The 21661-nt window shown below is 39.4% G+C and overlaps 1 protein-coding gene across 2 annotated transcripts in view; it reads right to left on the bottom strand.

The window, feature by feature from the left end:
- The window catches only part of LOC124637653 (beta-arrestin-1-like), a 109608-nt gene that overhangs the window by 15970 nt on the left and 71977 nt on the right, over positions 1 to 21661 (bottom strand). For both annotated transcript variants that reach the window (XM_047174275.1, XM_047174267.1), the window contains exons 4-6: positions 17565 to 17685; positions 7066 to 7213; positions 1363 to 1516 (exon numbers count right to left, since the gene is read on the bottom strand). In XM_047174275.1, the coding sequence (XP_047030231.1) occupies positions 1363 to 1516; positions 7066 to 7213; positions 17565 to 17685 (423 nt within the window). The remainder of the gene's footprint in view (positions 1 to 1362; positions 1517 to 7065; positions 7214 to 17564; positions 17686 to 21661) is intronic.

The raw sequence follows: 21661 nt of genomic DNA, 5'->3' as shown, positions 1-21661 counted from the left end.
TGATGTGAATTATCTATGCTCAGGTAAACAGTACCCGTTGGATACCGTACGGGGAAACCTTTAAAAGGGTCAAATTGAGTCAAGTGGATTACGAAATTGACCGGCTTGGTAACAGAATTTAAATTTGAAAAAGGAGGACGTAATTTGGTGAGTACATTTTTAATGAGGCGGGCGTTACTTTTGAATTAGTTTTTATTAGAACTCCGGCTTTAAATAATTTGAATGTAACATAATTACTTTTTGGTAAATGGTAATTTAGTTTTTTTTTTTTTTTTGGTTAGGTTTTTTTTTGGCACGTGTATCATAAAATAAATGCAGTGGTGATTAAAAACCAATACTTATGATTAAATCGCGTGAGACCAATCAAAATAGTAAACACTAACCAAAGTGTAAATGAAGGCGAAAGGCAAATAAAAACTATTCTGAATTAGTCTGACTTTAAACCTTTTAGAAGGTCAAAGATTTAAACTGAAGATATAACACGTGTAAACTCATGTAGTGTTTAACCTGAAAAATGTTGGCAAAATGAACTTTGCAATACATTTTGTTCGTTAAGTATTCATAGAACACGTTATTTTTAAAATACTGAAACAGGATTACACTGGTTTTTTTTTTTATATTGAATTATTTCTGTGAAATAATCGAATAATCTGATGACCTGTAATACAGGTTAAATTGTTGCCGAGAAAATAAATAAATAAATTATTTTGTTGTACTAAATTCATTTTTTTGGACCTTGGGACCATGAGGCCGATGTGCCCACGGACTCTATTGAGGAATTAGCAAGCGATTAGTGGAGTCCACTCGTGATCCTGACCTAGGTATACTTCGGCCAAAGAATATTGCCATCCAGCGTGGCAATATAGCCAGCCTTTGAGCACGACAGCGATGCGGATACATTTTTTACATACATAGTTTTGATTTTGCTTTTTGTAAATACTTAATATGTAGATTTAGTTTGTTATATAAGTGTTCGTTGGTCCGAATGCCCACACCCTATTTAAAGATCTATCTATGCGGCTGGTTGACGCTTCTCGTGACCAAAAGGCTGGCTATTACTTCGGACAAAGGATCAGCATGGTCATCCAAAGAGGTAATGCTGCCAGCCTCTTGGCTACGCTCCCAGTCGACAGCGATGGGGATGAATTTTTTGACGCGTTTTAGTTATGGTGATTTTTTTTTTGTTTTACTAGGATAGTTTTTTATACTTATTTATTGTAAATATGTAATTCATATTATGTGCAAATAAACTTTGAGAATTTTTGAGAAACTTTTCTTTATGAGAATGTTTGTGTAAATAGGAGTTTGTACATATCTATACAAAACTATTTTTTTTTCTTCATACCTAGCGCATTATCTTACCTGACAATATTATAGTGCGCGAGCGCACTGAGCGTGTGATGGGGGGAGGGTGGAGGCAGCACGGGTGGCGGCACCGAGCGCCCGGGGCCCTGTAGCACTCGAATGCCCATGCGCACCGTGTTGCGACGCGACACCTTCTCGTCGGGACGCTCCGCTGTTGGTGAAAGGACATTTTGAAATTCAGTTAAAGGAGCACAGATTGTTTGACAAAATAATATTAATTGAAAAGAACAGTTTTTGGTCAGCATTTTGTTATAAATACCTAAATAAAAATTGGCACTAATTTTGTCTAATATTATTGATCAATGACTGGTATACTTATTTATATGATATTTTGGAAATCAGTGTGGGAATTTCTGTTGCCTTTTTAAAACATAAATGTAGTGCCAGAAAAACGAGCCCGGTTTATGAATATATGCCGTTGGAGTTTATATGTATTTATGTTTGGGAAAGCTCCCATAAATGCATGAATAATAAAACTGAAAAATTAAATACAACCGTGCTAGTTTTTAATTCAGATTTAGTTAAGAGAAGAGAAGCTAGTTAAGCTTGACATTTGTAGAATTCATAATTAACGTAATCCGGTGTTTACACCTACACCTACAGATGTAAACCAAATTCTCAGCTTACACGTTTCTGCTAACCCTTAACTGTAAAGCAAAACAATTTGAATTATAAACTGTTCATGCGAAATATAAAATAACCGGAATTTGGGTGTAAACGAGATTTCCGGGAATCGCAAAAATTGGAACCGTTTTTCACGCACCATCTTTTTTTTTTTTTTTTTTTTTAACGACGTCAAAAATCATCAAATGACCCCTTCCGCTGTGGGTTAGCAGCGGAGAGGGAGTGTCAGACTCTTACTGACTAAAAACCGTCGTGTTCCGTCATGGGCCTTTTATGTACCAGGGCCGCGGTATCTCTTTCGAACAACCCGCAGCCCCGGCAGGCCTTGGCCCTGCTGGGCCCCGCTGGGGTTGCTGACATCTCTTTGAGGAGCGCGTGGAACAACGCGCGCCGACGACACGGGTCTGTCGTCTAGAAAGACAGAGGGTCGATGAGCCACCCGAACTCACCGCCCACAGACCCACGCCTACGGTGGCCGGGAGTCATCTCGCGACACCCGGCGCCCATGGTGTCTACCTGTTCCTGCGCGGCGGCCGGGATGAGAGGTGCGAACTCTCTGGCGTTCCGCCTCCTCCTTCTCGAGCATGACCGCTTCGCAGAAGGAGGCGACGGCATCCCATTCCCTCTCGCCCCGGACCATGGCCTGAACCAGGGCCGGACGCGAGAGGTCGCCGCCGCCCAAAGCCTCGACGTTCACGCACCATCTGGCGTCTCGTTAGCTTTTTCACTGTTCCCCGATCCATTATTGAATTGATACCTTATCCCAATTTTCCTGATGTCGAAGGTATTATTAAATTAGTTTTGGTTGCATCGGCAGATCTGTGTAAAATTGTATTATGTAATTCGAGAAATATTTTGTAGAAAAGAGCATCATATCATATCATATCTGCTTGGTGTCTGCATCTGACGGAGTTTATATCTTCATAGCCTTGATTCCCAATTGTGATTTGAACTACACATAAAAGGACAATGCTCAAAAAAAACCCAAGCCCGGCAAAAGAAAAGTAACTCAAATTATAAGTAATAATATACTGCATAGTAGGCATTATCGAAATTAATGGCTATATGTGTGAAATTGTTATGTGATTTTGGGATCTAGAGGCACAAGTGCTCGCGGAGATTTATTCCCGGAGAGCTAATGCTCGCTCGAGCGGTGACCGTCCTCCGCCCGAGCTTGTGAGAAGATGGCGCGAGCAGGCGCAGGAGGATGTCCTGTCCCAATGGAAGGATAGACTGGCGGCGCCTACTGCTGGTCATTGGACTGCGGCGGCAATAGGGCCAATTCTCGAAGAGTGGGTGGGAAGAAGGCACGGAGTGCTGTCCTTCCGTATCACCCAAATTTTGACCAACCATGGTTGCTTCGGCTACTACCTGCATAAGGTGGCTAGACGGGAACCTACCCCCGTGTGCCACCAGTGCGGTAGTAGCCCAGATACAGCGCAGCACACCATTGAGCTGTGTCCCGCCTGGGACGAGCAGCGCAATGCGTTGGCGGCAAATACCGGACAGGACTTCTCGCTGCCGAATTTGGTGAGGGTGATGATCGGCAGCGAGGCCGGCTGGAAAGCCATAGATACCTTCTGCGAACAAGTAATATCGCAGAAGGAGGCGGCGGAGCGGGTCCGTGAGGCAGACGCTCATGCGGACCCAATTCGTCGCCGGAGGGTGGGCAGGCGTCGGACGCGTTACGCCGCCCAGATGCCGCCCTAGCAGCAGCCAGTGGGTAGCAGACCGGGGAACTCCTGCTACCTGCATTGCACGAGCTGCTGCTGAGATGGATCGCCAGTAGATGGAGGCGACCAGCCACTGCCGAGAGGTCACGAAAGTCGTCTTTGGTCCTCGTGGCCCCTCTCTAAAAGGCAGAAGACGGCACAAACGCTGAGGTTTTTAGTGGGTGCAAGCCCCACATAACCTCACCGTCTCCCCGGGCGGTGTGTGTATGCGTCAGGCATTTTCCTCAGCTGAAACAAAAAAAAAAAAAAAAAAAAAAAAGGGTAACATGAGCAGCTGGGACTTATAGTTTAATTAAAGTGCTATCTGAAACAACAAACAAGTAATATGGCATGTAATAAGCTTCTCCAAAAAGATAAATCAATACCGATGTACAGCTCGGGACTTTGGGATGCGACTCAAGCTTGTCCCAACTTAGGGTGGGCTAAGCATGTGGAGCAGTTCGCGCATAACGCAACATTTTTGGATCATGTCGTGTTAGGAATAGAGAATCGATGACTTTTAAGCGTATCTAATTATTAAAATGAAAAGTACATTCATAACGTGTTTTAGTTCTATCATCTTATTATCTTGTAAAAGTAGGTAGAATAGTGGAGAAGTTGCGATAAACATGTCATTATGTACACTCTTAAACCACAACTGTATCTATTTACTGTTTCTTTTACTAATACATTATGTTACCTCTAAAATCTCGAGTAGCAATGTGGCGCAGATGTTAATATTCGAATAGCAATTTCACACATATAGCCACTGATTTCGATGATGCCCCCTATGTAATATTTAATAACTTATTTTTACCTATATTTTGAGTTAGATTTCTTTTGCGCCGGGCCTGGGTTTTATTCTCATACTTCATGAGCATTGTCCTTTACGATCACATCTACCTATCTATACTTATAATTAATCTGTAGAGAGGTCAATTCTGTACATTGAATAAATTTCCAAAAAAACTATCAGGGGGTGATTAGTGATCGATACTGATGCCAAAAATGCAATCAGTAAAATTTTTGTCTGTCTGTCTGCCTGTCTGTCTGTCTGTCTGTCTGTATGTTCGTTATAGAAACAAAAACTACTGGACAGATTTTAACAAAACTTGGTACAATTATTCTTCATACTCCTGAGCAGGTTATAGGATACTTTTCATCACGCTGCGACTAATAGGAGCAGAGCAGTGAAAGGAAATGTTTGGAAAAAGGGCGAAGTTACTCCATTTTTTAAGCTTCCGTCGCGTGTGCAGCTTTAATGGTTAAAGCTACACAGAAACCATGTACGACGGAAATGTTCTCCTTAAAATTATGTAAAAAACATCCCATGACAGCATATGTCTACCTTTTATGGTTGACTCACAATAACACGTGTAACTCTCGATAGCTTAGTAGTTCGGAGGTTTCTGATTATATTTGTCTACTATTACGTTTCTAACACTCGCACTCACACTAAATAATAAAGGTTAACATTATTACCTATTCAATAAAAAAAGAATCATATAAATCGGTACAGAAAAACCAAAGTTATACATGAAATACGGTAATAAGCCATCGCGCGTGCATATCATGCTTTAAGGATCATTTTTGTGTAACGGTCGCCGCGCTCGACGCGGCTCGCGGCGCGGTGGCTGCGCGAGCTTCATACAATATTCGGCTGTTGATGCGATTGGTGCGAGTAGACGTTCAGAGTACCTTATTGCCCGACAATAACTGATATTATCAAACCTTGCAGCGCCTCTTTAAATAATATAATTTATTTTAAACTTTCTTTTGTTGTTATTTTATAAAATATGTAGGTATGAATTAGTTGTTTTGGTAGTGTTTATATATTCGTTCAATGATTACAATAATATAATAGTTTACATTTTATTTCTTTTTAGGTGAAGTAGTAGTAGGTACGCATAGACTTAGAATTGGATTAGCTGGTATGGTGTTTAGTATTTCTTCCTCTCTTTACACAAAATCCGAATTTCACGCGTACGAAGTCGCTGGCAGAAGCTAGTATCCAAATAAATTCATAATTGAACATTAATTAGCCTAAAAATATCGACTTCGGACAAAACACAACATTATTGTTTCATCCTTCAGAAAAAGAAGTAGTGAAGTTAACTCTACAACTTATGTATATTAGAGTTATTAAAATATCCTTATCACTGGCTCACAATTAAATTTAATACAAGAGACAATAGAAACCCAATTAGAGATAAATTACACTAACTTTACTTTCTCATGAATCCTATATTCAGGAATGCCCCAAGGCACGAGCTAAATCTTATCAAACGCTTTGGCTAAGTCTACAAAGTATTTACAACGTTTCAAAGACCTAATAATAGTATTAATTTAATATAGAACAATAAGTTAATTGTTCAAGATTTACTTCAGCTGTTGTCAGAAACTAGTTTCAAATTGTCTGCTCTTGTCAGTCAAGATTATATAAGTTACATTTGTTACGATGATATTTTTGACATCGTCGTGTCAGCCGAAAGATGTCCACTGTTGGGCAAAGGCCAAAGTTCGCCACTTTGCTTGATCTTCATTCTTCAACAATTCTTCATCTTCGTGACATTGTTGAGTAATAATTAAAACAAGTTATTTTATACCAAAGATTATGGGACGAATAAATTAATTATAAGATGTAGGTTAAGTGTGTCGCAGTTACTTAAGGATTTAGTAGTGAAGTCGTGGTGGCCTAGTGGGCAAAGAACCAACTTCTCGAGTATGAGGGCGCGGTTTCGATTCCAGGTCAGGCATGTACCAATGCAACTTTTCTAAGTTTGTATGTACTTTCTAAGTATATCTTAGACACCAATGACTGTGTTTCGGATGGCACGTTAAACTCTAGGTCCCGGCTGTCATTGAACATCCTTGGCAGTCGTTACGGGTAGTCAGAAGCCAGTAAGTCTGACACCAGTCTAACCAAGGGGTATCGGGTTGCCCGGGTAACTGGGTTGAGGAGGTCAGATAGGCAGTCGCTTCTTGTAAAGCACTGGTACTCAGCTGAATCCGGTTAGACTGGAAGCCGACCCCAACATAGTTGGGAAAAGGCTCGGAGGATGAGTTACTTAAGGATTTCATACAGGTTGTTACAATTTAATGCTTCCCCATTTTGTATGTAATATTTTATGACACTGAGATAACTTAACGAGAATATTACATCCTACACACGTTCGAGTGGTGAAAAGCCTCTTAAAGTATTTTAACTCCTATGTTAAAGTCTTTCTTTATTACAAGCATTTACATTGTGATTATACACATATAATTAAGTATTTACTGAACACTTAAATGTTGCTTATAAGAGAATAGAGAAAAACGAATACATATATTATGTAAGTAGATAGAAAAATAAAGAAGTACTTACCAATATAAGCTCTGACATCGTACGAGGTTCCGATTGGTGCTCCATGGTACTGCTTAGCTGGTACCAACTGCACGCTAGGTGGCGCTAGCGGCGTCAGTTCCAGGTGAAATGGGTAGGCATTCGCGCCTAGGCGTTTTATTAACGCATCCTGTAGATGAAAAAAAAAGGAATATATTATTGAGAGTTATATAATGTAGTACTTTCGGAAGTTATTTACGTGAAAGACTTTCACCTGATATAAAAGATTCATCATTGTCCACTAAGATAACTATTTTGGTATGATAAGTACATTGGCATCCCAGATATTCGTATAACTAATCATAGAGTGATCTAAAAAATCAACTTTACAAAGTTACAATATCTACTAAAGTTAATGAAACAAAAGTCCACCATTTAATAGAATGAAAACGTTATTAACTTGGTTAAAAAAACATGAAACCGTTGATTCAAACGGTGTAGCCAATTTGTAGATCAAACAAAGAGAGAGCGGTCAAGTTAATTTCATCAAACAGCGATCACAATTAAGATATGTAGGTATATCATATTAACACGCTAGCACAAAGAATAATCTTATTTTCTACACCAGTGCTCTAGTATATGATATAATAGTATTGTCCTTTCATCTATATCTATACATATAATAAATCTGTAAAAAAACTGTGTCTGTACATTGAATATATTAAAAAAATAATAATTGGGTGGGGTTTAGAAACAGTAATGGAGCACAAATCCAAAAAAAAAATCTGTCTGTATGTCTGTATGTCTGCATGTCTGTATGTCTGTATGTCTGTATGTCTGTATGTCTGTTTGTTTGTACACGCTAATCTTCCGAACTACTGAACGGATTTCAATGATTTTTTCTTTGTTGTATCAGTATTAAGCCTGGTCAACATATAGGCTATAATTTATCTTCGAAACTTGAAGACCTGATGCAGAACTCCAAAAGACCAACAAAACTATAAGAGATACAAAAATGGTGCCATGGCAAAAATTGTTTCATGTGATGAGCATTTTCAGCTGAGATAATAAATTTGAAGATCTGGAACACCTGATGTGGAACCCCAAGAGCCCAGCTTCTCTGTACCATATACAGGTATGATGTTTTAGCAAAAGTTGTTCAATTTGATAAGCACTTTCTATTGACTTATACAAATTGAAGATCTAAAACACCTGATGTGGAACTCCAGGGGCCCAGCTAGACTATAGCATATAGAGGTATGACGTTTTAGCAAAAATTGTTCAATCTGATAAGCACTCTCTTTTGACTTATAAAAATTGAAGATGTAAAACACCTGATGTGGAACTCCAGGAGCCCAGCTAGACTATAGCATATGAAAATATGACGTTTTAGCAAAAGTGGTTCAATCTGATAAGCACTCTCTATTGACGTATAAACATCGAAGATCTGGAACACCTGAAGACCTCAAGAGCAATACTACACTTGAAATGTATAGAAATGAATGTTATGAAATAGGTATGGCGAATCAAAAAAAAGTAATTAGTCCGTCTTTTAGATAACCCTAAAATAATGGACACGTATTTTTCTTTTCTCTCTCTCACAAACAAATAATAACGAAGATACAACACACTTGAATTTTGTGTTAAGTCACTGCTTAGTACAAATTTTACATACCTAGACGTGGCGTCACGAGCCCCCACTCTCCGACTTTGTTGCGTTATATCTCATTATTATTTTGTACTAGCTTCTGCCCGCGACTTCGTACGCGGATCCTGTCCCTTTTGCCAGCGACTACGGGGTCAGCAAAATCAAAGATCTGAATAGTCTGATATTGAATTTTAAGGGCCCGTTGACTTGGAAACAACGGAATACGCATAACCATTAGAAACGTTCCATATATTTAATTTTTGTACTTTAACGGCAAAAGCACAGTAGACTAAACAAAACGCTGAGAACTGAACCGCAATAGACGTGACCATAGGGATAAAAGTGGTGATTCTAATTAGTCCGCATTTAAGTTGTGAGTGGCAAAAATATTAGGTACACGTATTATTACGTAAAAAAACATTAAATAGATGACAAAGTCGTGGTGACTTAGTGGAAGTCGTGGTGGTTTAGTGGGTAGAGAACCAATCTCTCAAGTATGAGCGTGCGGCTTTGATTCCAGGTCTGGCAAGTGCCTGCCAATGCAACTTTTCTAAGTTCTTATGTACTTTCTACGTATATTTTGGATACCAATGACCGTTATTTGGAGGGGATGTTAAACTGTAGGTTCCGGCTGTCATTGAACATTCTTGGCAGTCGTTATGGGTAGTCAGAAGCCAGTAAGTCTTACCAAGGGGTGTTGGGTTGAGCGGGTAACCGGGTTGTGGAGGTCAGATAGGCAGTCGCTCCTTGTAAAACACTGGTACTCAGTTGCATCGTGACTGGAAGTCGACCCTAACATAATTGGGACAAAGGCTCTTGAGATAATAACGACAATAATAATGAGATACAGGTACCGCAGGACATCTGAGGCTGATGACGGGGAGTAGCGACCCCGCGGGGCTATATATACTGAGTTTTCCAGGGAGAGTATACTGTCCCCCATCTCCGGCCGGTCGGAGTGAACCATGACGGGGGTAGGTCTCACGCCTCTGGCTTGGCTTGGCCGTCCAGAGTGGAGTCGCTAGAGCAGGATTAGTAGCCCTGCTCGGAGGGTAGGTGCTTCATGGTAAGCACAGGGAGCGCGTAATCAGCGTTTAAAGTCCACCGAGGTATCCTCACCCTACAGCCGCTCATGTACCTGTTGCCCTCTTGTTGCTATTCAGTGACTGGTTCCCGGGGGCCCAGTAAGTGAGGTGGCAAGTCTCCACCTGCCATTTTTACATGTACCTAATACATTGTCATCCACTAACATCCCATCACAATAGCTCAAGTACTTTTCCTCCATAGTTAGCAATAGTTTAGCACAGAACCGGGGATTGTCTTTTTTTAACGACGTCCATCGGGGATTGTCCTTGGGTTCATTTCTATAGTGTATAAAGGGATAATCGTCGGTTTTGTGTCACCATTTCATTAAAGTTGTCTCAAAGGGTCTTCAGCGTGTTGGCTTCGGCCCCACGTTTGCCTCCCAAAAATTCGGAACTCTGTGGTCCCGAGGTCTGGAAGAGACATACAAAATAATAATGAGATATAACGCAACAAAGTCGGAGAGTGGGGGCTCGTAACGCTACGTCTAGGTATGTAAAATTTGTACTAAGCAGTGACTTAACACAAAATTCAAGCGTGTTGTATCTTCGTTATTATTTGTTTGTGAGAGAGAGAAAAGAAAAATACGTGTCCATTATTTTAGGGTTATCTAAAAGACGGACTAATTACTTTTTTTTGATTCGCCATACCTATTTCATAACATTCATTTCTATACATTTCAAGTGTAGTATTGCTCTTGAAGTTCCACATCAGGTGTTCCAGATCTTCGATGTTTCTACGTCAATAGAGAGTGCTTATCAGATTGAACCACTTTTGCTAAAACGTCATATCTTCATATGCTATAGTCTAGCTGGGCCCCTGGAGTTCCACATCAGGTGTTTTAGATCTTCAATTTGTATAAGTCAATAGAAAGTGCTTATCAAATTGAACAACTTTTGCTAAAACATCATACCTGTATATGGTACAGAGAAGCTGGGCTCTTGGGGTTCCACATCAGGTGTTCCAGATCTTCAAATTTATTATATCAGCTGAAAATGCTCATCACATGAAACAATTTTTGCCATGGCACCATTTTTGTATCTCTTATAGTTTTGTTGGTCTGTTGGAGTTCTGCATCAGGTCTTCAAGTTTCGAAGACAAATTATAGCCTATATGTTGACCAGGCTTAATACTGATACAACAAAGAAAAAATCATTGGAATCCGTTCAGTAGTTCGGAAGATTAGCGTGTACAAACAAACAGACATACAGACATACAGACATACAGACATACAGACATACAGACATACAGACAGAATTTTTTTTTTTGGATTTGTGCTCCATTACTGTTTCTAAACCCCACCCAATTATTATTTTTTTAATATATTCAATGTACAGACACAGTTTTTTTACAGATTTATTATATGTATAGATGTCTCTTCCAGACCTCGGGACTACAGAGTTCCGAATTTTTGGGAGGCAAACGTGGGGCCGAAGCCAACACGCTGAAGCCCTTTTGAGACAACTTTAATGAAATGGTGACACAAAACCGACGATTATCCCTTTATACACTATAAAAATGAACCCAAGGACAATCCCCGATGGACGTCGTTAAAAAAAGACAATCCCCGGTTCTGTGCTAAACTATTGCTAACTATGGAGGAAAAGTACTTGGGCTATTGTGATGGGATGTTAGTGGATGACAATGTATTAGGTACATGTAAAAATGGCAGGTGGAGACTTGCCACCTCACTTACTGGGCCCCCGGGAACCAGTCACTGAATAGCAACAAGAGGGCAACAGGTACATGAGCGGCTGTAGGGTGAGGATACCTCGGTGGACTTTAAACGCTGATTACGCGCTCCCTGTGCTTACCATGAGGCACCTACCCTCCGAGCAGGGCTACTAATCCTGCTCTAGCGACTCCACTCTGGACGGCCAGTATATATAGCCCCGCGGGGTCGCTACTCCCCGTCATCAGCCTCAGATGTCCTGCGGTGCCTGTATCTCATCATTATTGTCGTTATTATCTCAAGAGCCTTTGTCCCAATTATGTTAGGGTCGACTTCCAGTCACGATGCAACTGAGTACCAGTGTTTTACAAGGAGCGACTGCCTATCTGACCTCCACAACCCGGTTACCCGCTCAACCCAACACCCCTTGGTAAGACTTACTGGCTTCTGACTACCCATAACGACTGCCAAGAATGTTCAATGACAGCCGGAACCTACAGTTTAACATCCCCTCCAAATAACGGTCATTGGTACCCAAAATATACGTAGAAAGTACATACGAACTTAGAAAAGTTGCATTGGCAGGCACTCGCCAGACCTGGAATCAAAGACGCACGCTCATACTTGAGAGATTGGTTCTCTACCCACTAAACCACCACGACTTCCACTTAGTCACCACGACTTTGTCATCTATTTAATGTTTTTTTACGTAATAATACGTGTACCTAATATTTTTGCCACTCACAACTTAAATGCGGACTAATTAGAATCACTACTTTTATCCCTATGGTCACGTCTATTGCGGTTCAGTTCTCAGCGTTTTGTTTAGTCTGCTGTGCTTTTGCCGTTAAAGTACAAAAATTAAATATATGGAGCGTTTCTAATGGTTATGCGTATTCCGTTGTTTCCAAGTCAACGGGCCCTTAAAATGCAATATCAGACTATTCAGATCTTTGATTTTGCTGACCCCGTAGTCGCTGGCATAAGGGACAGGATCCGCGTACGAAGTCGCGGGCAGAAGCTAGTTTGTAATAATTATTTTATTCGGCTATTAATATAGCCTCATTTTGGTAGGAGGAAAATCATTGCGTAATTCTGCGAAACAATAGTAAGGTCATCTGCCTAGCCTTTTCCCAACTATGTTGGGGTAGGCTTCTAGTCTTAGCGGATGAAGCTGAGTACCAGTGTTTTACAAGGAGCGACTGCGTATCTGACCCCCTCAACCCAATACCCTTAGGTAAGACTGGTTGTGAGACTTACTGGCATCTGACCACCCGTAATGACTGCCAAAGATGTTCAATGACAGCAAAAATTGATATAAGTATGAATAAGTTTTATAATATTTAAAAGGCTGGGTGAAACTTAACTTATAGCACGTATTTTATCTATTGTTTGTTTTAAAAAATATAACGAAAGATCACGGGATACCTTACCTTACCTTACCTTACTTGATTTCTATATTTATATTAACAGGAATGTTATACGACAAAAGGAAATTCATGAAATGATCAAATAATTGCTCCGTCTCTTATTACGAGAGGAGGTATAAATAAAACAAAAAATATAAAGGAAAAATCTTCGTTAAGGGGACGTAAAACAATATCCGTATAGAAAGAATGGCGGAATTATTTGATTTACTTTAGCGGAAAAAAAAAACAAAATGTTTTACGTTTATTCGATTTGTGTATTTTTATTTTCGAAATGATATTAATATTCCGTCGACATATCAATAGGTTTGAGGTATGTGGTATGAGGAATGAAAAAAGTAATTAGGACGTCTTCTAGATAACCTTAAAATAATGGACACGTATTTTTCTTTCTTTTTTTCAGTCACAAACAAATAACAAAGAAGATACAACACGATTTAATTTTTTAATACCTACAACAGTTTTGGCAAAAAAAATTACACATACATGACGACACGACGGGGTTCGTCGCAATGTTTGTTGCGTCATATCTTAGTATTCATATAAAAAAAAAAACGTATCCAATATTTTTAGCCAATTTAAAAAACGGACTAATCAGAATCACTATTTTAAGCCTCTCATCACGCCTATTCCATCGTTATATTCGAAAACCCAACTTCGTCAGGCACGTAGGTATAGGTGTGAATAATTGGTTTAACGCAGTCTAGTCATAGACTAAAGACCGATCCCAATATTCTAACCATCTGTTGACTTGCTTGCTAGTGATAGAATTTTGACATTAGCTCCATACAAATAAGTAGCTTTTGCCCGCGACTTCGTTCGCGTGGAATAGTGACTTCCGGCAGATTTTTGGTTTGACCAATTTTTAGCACTGTATGTCCGGAATAAATTTTATTTTTATTTATTTTAATTTTTTTGTAATAAAAATCCTATGTCCTTTCTCAAGTTCCAAACTATGTCTGTACCAAATTTCACACAAATCGGTTCAGTAGCTTAGGGCTAAGAAAGCTTAGGGCTAAGAAAGCTTAGGGCTTAGGGTGAAGAAAAGACAGACAGACGAGACAGAAAGACAGACAGACGAGGCAGAAAGAATTAGTTTCACATTTATAATATTAAGTAGGTTAGGTTAGGATTAGGATGTCAAATTCCTATCTCTTAGTAAGCAACACAACTCTTAGATAGATTATTGGGAACTTATCTTGTACATATTAGATTGAGACTCATGCACAAGTTTCATTTCAACACGTAACATGGACACTACGTAAGTTTAATTTGGCTTTGAACTAAGATATCGGAACCAATTGACGAAGTTCAGTCTTTAACTAGTTTTACTATCATGGTGGTTTATAGAATTATGTTTCTGCAGATGTTCTCTGAATTCGTGTTCAAGTTGTCGTTGGCCTTTTAGTAGGGACTTTGGTAGTTCGGTTGAATTTGAATGATCACTGAAACTGCTAAGTCATGATCCATAATATACTGAAGCTGATTATTATTTTACAGTTGTCTTTGATGATCACAAAAGCATACTTATAAAGTGTTAAAAAACTGTAAATAAGTAGAAAACTAACTGGCGATTAAAATAGATAAAAAATCTGAGTGAACTTGTAGCAAAAGCAAAACAAGGTAGACAGGAAATCGACTCTTTACAACCAGCCATTTCAAATTCTACCTTTCAACAGGTACATTATCATAAATATTAACAACGACCATGAGAAAAGTTTCACCATAAACGCGGGTTTATGTTAAGCGCCTAGTGTGAAACTGGCAGCAAGCAACACCTGTTACGTTCCAGGCTTTTCTGCGAGCATTGATAATCGTTTAGAGTTGGTAAAGTGTAGACTAAATAGTCGGCCGATAGTTGACCCTATAGTTGGAAAATATATTTTTTACTTCGCCCCCATCTTATGGGTACTGCGACGTGACAGCGATGAAGACGTATTTTTCCCTTTATTAGTTTTAAAAAGATTTTGTAAGTATGTAGGTAAGTAAGTATAGATTTAATTCACGTTAAAAGTTAAAATAGGGACAGTTTGTGTAAATAAAAATAAAATTTACCATTGTTTTTATTTAAAATTCAATCGTGAATTAATAGTACTTTATTCAATAGTTTTACAAAATGATCTTATTATAGGGAAACATTAAAACTAAGTATCAAAATATTCATCCGCATCGCTGTCAGCTGGGATCATGCCCAAAAGGCTGGCTGCATTGCCACGCTGGATGGCAATGCATATCCTTTGACCGAAGTAAAGGCCAGCCCTTTGGTCACGAGTGGACTCCACTAATCGCTTACTAATTTCTAGAAAGAGTCTGTGGGCACTTGGGCCCCAAGGTCCCAGGGTTTCAACCCCAAACGGCTCAAAAATGCAATTGCCGGTGAGGTTTACATATTTGTGCCGCTTGAGGTTTTCCGCGGCTGCAGCAGCTGCACCGACACAGCTCGCCGTACTGGGAAGGTGGGAAGGTGCAAGGGTGTCGACGCAGGTTGCGTCCCACACCAAAGACCTTCCCATCTTCCAAGGCATTATAGACATCCCGTCTGGTCTCTTGCCATCGTCGCGTGCCAAGCCTCTGGGTTCTAAAATGGCTGGCACTCCGGCGGTGACAAGAGCACGACGGATAATGTCATTTATGCTGGCGTGTCGTGCCATGCGACCAGCACTTTTGCTACAGGAAAGACCATGGTGCCCAAGGCGGTCCACAGATTCACCGCACTGGCAGCGATGCGGAGCCGCAGTGGGAGCGCCGAGGCGTAGGCATGTAGCGAGCCGGAATGTAGTGTCACCCAGCATGGTCCCAACGCTGGGTGACGGCAGTGCGTGAAGCCATAACCCTGACTCCCACTCTCCCACAGCCAGTAGGCGGGCATGCTCAGCAGTATTGACAGATGTTTCAATTAGTTTATTTCTCGTCAATCTGCAGAGCGGCTCGTCCCACTGTCTCTGGGAAGCCGGGTTGTCAGGGAAGGCTATGTTTGGGCAAGCCACTTTCCAGGCGTTCATGCCATCAGTCAGACACGGCACCTCAGAATCGACCAGTGAAGGGGTTAAAATTTTTCTGGTCAACTCCTTAGTGCCGCAGACCGAGGATAGGAACGCCGGTAGACTTAAACTGGAAATTTTGCGGACACCGAGGCCACCGAATCTGATCGGAAGGGTGGCTTGAAGCCACGCTCGGTCGTCCAAGGCCAAATTAAAAACAGATGTAAAAGTAGAACGGATAATTTGGTCAATTCTGTCTAAAAGATGTGGCTGCTTCCATAAGGGAGAGGAGCGAAGGTTGTATATAAATTTTGGGCCAAAACAACAGTATTTTACTAAGATAAAAGCCGAATGAAGATTAATTTTAAAAAGTCTATCCGAAATGTCATTAAAATTTGAAATTTTGTTATCTATGAATGTTGTGAAACTTTCTTCCAAAATAGGTGAACCTAGGAGGTGCAATGATGTTTCGTCCAGAATTTTAATTTGAGGTGCTATGACATTAAATTTTGATATGACTGTCTGTCTGTCCGGGATGTCAGGAACAAAAATTTCACATTTTGATAAATTTAGATCCAGTCCAATCGAATGAAATTTTTCTTTTAGGAATATGAGGTCTTGGTAAACAGTTTCTCTGTCTCCTCCTAGGGTCCCGTCATCCAAATACCAAGCGTTAAATTTTGAATTTAGTTTCTCTATTATGGGGTGAATAGCCAAGCTGAAAATGACCGGCCCAAGGGGATCACCCTGTTGGCATCCAACTGCAGATTCCAAAACATGGTCCTTGTATAGTAATTTAGAAGGGTGCCTGTAACATTGCCAAAATCGTGAATTTAATCAAAGTGTTTAGTCGGTTTGACACCAGCCTGACCGTTGTTAGATGAGTACTACCATACATTTCCTTGCTTATGAAGCATCCGATCATACTGTCGGCCAACTAAAAAGTCTTCTGTGTGTGGGTACGATTAGATGACCTTTATAACAGCTGCATCTCTATTATGCGATGATTTACGACGCTCAGGCATTGTGCCCAAATATGAGTTTATTTTTCAGAAAAAATATATGCAATGAACGAGTTGTGAGGTTATTTGTTGGGGTATAAGAGGCTAAAATATTCGTATCTGAACTAAATGTAGTCTGATCAAGTTCACTCCAGATCAATTTCAATGTATTGAATTTTAAAGAATACTCTGCTCTTCAATTTATTTTCTAAAATGTATAAGATCGTGAGACAGCGACAATCTGTCTGGGATTCAATAACGTTTCTCTTTTATGAAACTATAAAATGTTTTGCTTGATTAAATATAAAATCTGTTTACGTCCATTTTGCAGCTTCAACTTTTTACGAAGTTTAACTTGAATTTTAATAAAATTTGCCTTTGTGCTATTTTCACAGTGTTCAACCGTAAATCCTTTGTAAAATGGTCTAGTAGAAATACCGGCTGAAGGAAAATAGGGGATATAAAAAGCTCACTATCCTGTCAGCTTACGTTGTTTTAGCTTTTTTATTGAACACAAGCTCTTCTAACAAAGCATCAGATACCGTTTTTATTTGTTGGCGTAAACAGCCATTTAGCATTTAAAAGAAAAATTGTAAAGATTACGGGACAATGAAGGACCATTTATGAATATTATAATAGGAAAAGCGAGTCAGCATAAAATTGCTCCGTCGCTACAATAGAAACGGCGTATCATTCTATTTGTGACCAAATCAATAGCTGAGCGTTTACCTGGAGTGGACTGTTCGGTTCTCTGTCGTGGTTGCAGTGCAGAGGCCATATTTGTGCCAGGCTCATGATGGCTTCGTTGCAGAACTTCAGGCCCATCACTTCTTCGTCTTCGCGACCGTATCTGTGAACAAAAATGTCGTTAATTTGAAGCAGGTAACGTTTGATGTTTAATTATGAAATTCAACGCATCAACTCCTATTTTTGTACTTGATGTAACTAATATTACATCTCTTATTTTTTGTACTTGATGTAACTTATATTTATGTTTTTTTAAATTGTGGGCTCTTTTAAACCATTGTGATCACATCTACTTTTAACATGGTGTTAAGATTTCTACCTTGCTTTCATTGAAGACATAAATGTTAGGCAATGATGGTAAATAGCTTTAGTTAAGTGGGTATACACTTTGTTTTAAATAATGTTCTGAAATAATAAATCGATACCTAACAACTCTCATACACGCCAAAAAGTATGTAAGTCCGAAAACGCTCTTACATTTTGACAAAATATACTTTTGATCTTCAATAGACTTTGAGAATACTGAGTACATATTACAATGCTACCCATTAGTGACCGCAAAACGATTCTGCCCACCAAATTATTATAAATGGAGGTGAGCTTGCTTTAATTAACGGACCCGTTGAAATGGGAGTAGTCTTCCTTGGGTCTGGGGTCAAAGGTCCAATTATGAGGTTTTTATTAAATTTCGTGTTTTGGAAGTTTAATAATATTTTCTGGATGATTTAGGTGGGCGGTCTTTGAACTGTTTTGGTACCTACAATAATAAATTATGATACTAAAATGTAAAGTAGCATTGTTTTATATTCTATAAGCAAGGAAAGGGATACTTGGGATCATCTAAAGCTCTTAGATTAATTAAATAACGTCACAAATAAATATATGATGATGATGTCCTCCTAGCCGATTATCGGCTACGGCGGCTGTTCTCATGTAAGGAGACTAGCCAACTACGCAGGACATATTATAGTGCACGAGCATTTGCGCAGACACAGGTGCACTCACTATTCCTTAACTCTCATAGCCCGATGGGACGGTAATCCGACACGACCGGAGAGAGATCAGGCGCAGGACCGACATTTACGTGCTCTCCGATGCACGGGTGTATCAATCACCAGCTTCCAGGCTCCGGGCTGCTTTGTGAAAGTCTTCTAAAACCCACAAAGCGATTTCGGCCCGACTCGGGAATCGAACCCGAGACCACGTGCTCAGCGGCCACACTTGCGACAGCTAGACCAACGAGGCAGTTTAACACAATATTATTAATAATATAAATACATAATAATATAAATATATTATTAAGTAAGTAACAAGCAAACAAAAACATTGTACATATGTTACGTCAAATGTTTTTGTCTGTTTTGTAATGTTATATTTGCTGACTGTCGTGTCAAGGAAATGCCAAGAAAATATGTATTATGTTTCACGTAACACAATATTATTGTTTTTACTGTCCCATCATTATGTCTCACTTTGGGTGCTTAAATGGTAAACATAATCTATATAAAATAGGCAGTCAGTTTTCCGCATTTCACTTACAAAAGAACTAATTAGTAGGTATTAAATGTTTATACTTTTTAGTTCTACGTTGTCATCAGCCTATTTACTGCCCACCGCAAAGCCCAGACCTCTTTTCATACTGAGAAGGAATAAGCGTTTATCACCTCGCTTCCTGACAGATTGGCGATTTCAGAATCCAGGTTGTCCTAAGATGTTTTCCTTTGCCTTTATTTAGTCATTGGTGTCCAAGATATACTTGACAAGTTACATAAGTATGTATGAATGTACATATGTTTTGTACGTATAGAACAGAAGAACAATTTCAAATCAAAGACCATTCTAGAACTTTCAACGTGAGAACATGTGATCCCTATACAAAACAGATTTAGTACATGAGATAGGCGCTCCACTCTCGGCTCACTACCCATTCCTATACATATCAGAATCAAGGTACGTACATACGTGTGTATTGAACAAATTGTTGTCGCTAGCGGTAGGTAGGTAGGTGACATGGAGAAAAAAATGACTAGCGGAGATGCCATAACGGAAACTGTTCTAAGGAAGTAGCGTGCCAAAACGCGAGTTTTCGGGGGACGAGACCAGTGATGGGTTAGCTAGCTCCCCACTCATACACCGTCTTTGGAACCCGTCCATTTATTTTAAACTAGCTGGTGCCCGCGACTTCGTCTGCGCAGGTTTAGTATTTCGAACAATATGTTTACAAATTGTAGCCTATGTGTTATTCTGATGTATAAGCTATATTATTGTAAAGTTTCATTAAAATCCATTCAGTAGTTTTTGCGTGAAAGAGTAACAAACATCCATACATCCATACATACAAACTTTCGCGTTTATAATATTAGTAGGACTAAATCACTAATCAATCAAAACTAATTTTTGATAGATGACTCAAGGAAAGCCGCTTTAGTTTAATTGTAACTGATCGTTTTGGTCTCGCCTATCGTACGTTACTTTACCTACAAGAAAGTTCCTGACCTACCTTCCTTATGGCTTACCAAGGCGCCTGATCTATCTGCCTCATAGCATCTCTCTTCCTTCCTCCTTGGTTGGTAACAAAGGGAGGTTCCCCGTTCGCGAGGGTTACATTTATGCCAGCATTCAAAGGGTTGGCACGAGAAAACATTGACATCTAACAATAGTGCTGTTCAAACAAGCCATTCAGAGAGGCATTGTTAGACAATGGGACTAAATTAGTTGCTGTTGATTTAGTTTCTGAATGTTGATGGAAACTAGGGAAATAGTTTTATTTTGTGGTGTTCACGTGCTTAGATATCAGCTTATGAGATCTTATTTAGGGTGGTCACGTTATTTCATATAGGTAGAAGAACAAGGGCGATGTCTTGCTTTACCTTTTGCCAAAATTACGAATTAAAAGAGCTATTGCCAAAAACAAATATTACAAAATCAAAAATAGAGCGATAAGTCAGTTCCTCTGTTTGGCTAAAAATATAATTCATATAAGTAACCTAAAAGTTCTGCGTCTTTATTCAAAAAAATATGTCTTTGAAGTAACGAAAATGAAAAGGCGCACGTACTTTTCTTTTAAGAAGTTCTTCCTCCCTTCCTTCAAGGAAACTTGGAAATATTCATAAAGAACGATTTACGACTTATATCTGCGGGATATTGAAGCCCCTCTTCCTACCTACTCATTTTGCAGTATCTCCCTAAAAATACTTTTTTGGCTTTTTCACGGAAATAGCATATGAGTTTTTAGATCAAAGGTATTAAGATAAGTTGTTTAGATAGCTCTATTTTTCTTTGTTTTTACCAAACTGTTAAGAAGGGTTGTTTTTCACGTTATATGATCTCCTTTCATATTTTGTAAGTAGCTAATATCAGATTTTCCTGATGCGTAAAACTCCAATTTATTCGGTTTTTTACTATCAGAATGGGTCACTCACTAGTCCTTCACCCTCCAAATATGAGAGCGAAGGAGTAGTGAGTGCACCTGTATCTGCGCAATAAGCTTTTGCTTATACACTATTGGTCTTACTACAAAACATGTGCCAAACACCTGTTTAAAAAAAAGTGTGGCTGCAAAATGGACCTTATTTCAACGTCATAATCTGACATTTTTTTAGACAAATGTGACGTTTAAAAGTTGAGGTAAGACGGTATAAGTCCTGCACAGTTGGCTAACCTCCTCATATCAGAACAGCCTCCGTAGCCGATAATCGGCTATGAGGAAGTCATCATCATCTGATTGAGTCGGCTTACGTCAATAGTGTGATAAAAAGGAGCTTATAATCTTCTTTGGTAAGTTGACTACTTAATTCAGACATATTTTTTCAATCGGTCCAGTAGTTTTTATGACATTAAATTATTCAGCTGTATAATATTAGTAGGTGTTTTATACAAAGAAGATTATTCAACATATTATCTTAGAACAACAGTGTTCCCATTTTACTAGAACTGTTTGCGGTAAAAGTCAAACCTACTTAAGTACTTAAAATCGTATACAAGGACGGACAGGTCCATTAAAACTACGTACCATTAAGTCCGTGCAATAAACCAGATGTAACCGTAAACTAAAGGAAATATGAAGATGCGGCGGTAAT

Source organism: Helicoverpa zea, chromosome 2, assembly GCF_022581195.2.
Source record: "Helicoverpa zea isolate HzStark_Cry1AcR chromosome 2, ilHelZeax1.1, whole genome shotgun sequence".
In the NCBI taxonomy this organism is placed as follows: domain Eukaryota; kingdom Metazoa; phylum Arthropoda; class Insecta; order Lepidoptera; family Noctuidae; genus Helicoverpa; species Helicoverpa zea.
The sequence above is the reverse complement of the archived record's forward strand: the minus strand, read 5'-3'. Positions and strand labels throughout refer to the sequence as shown.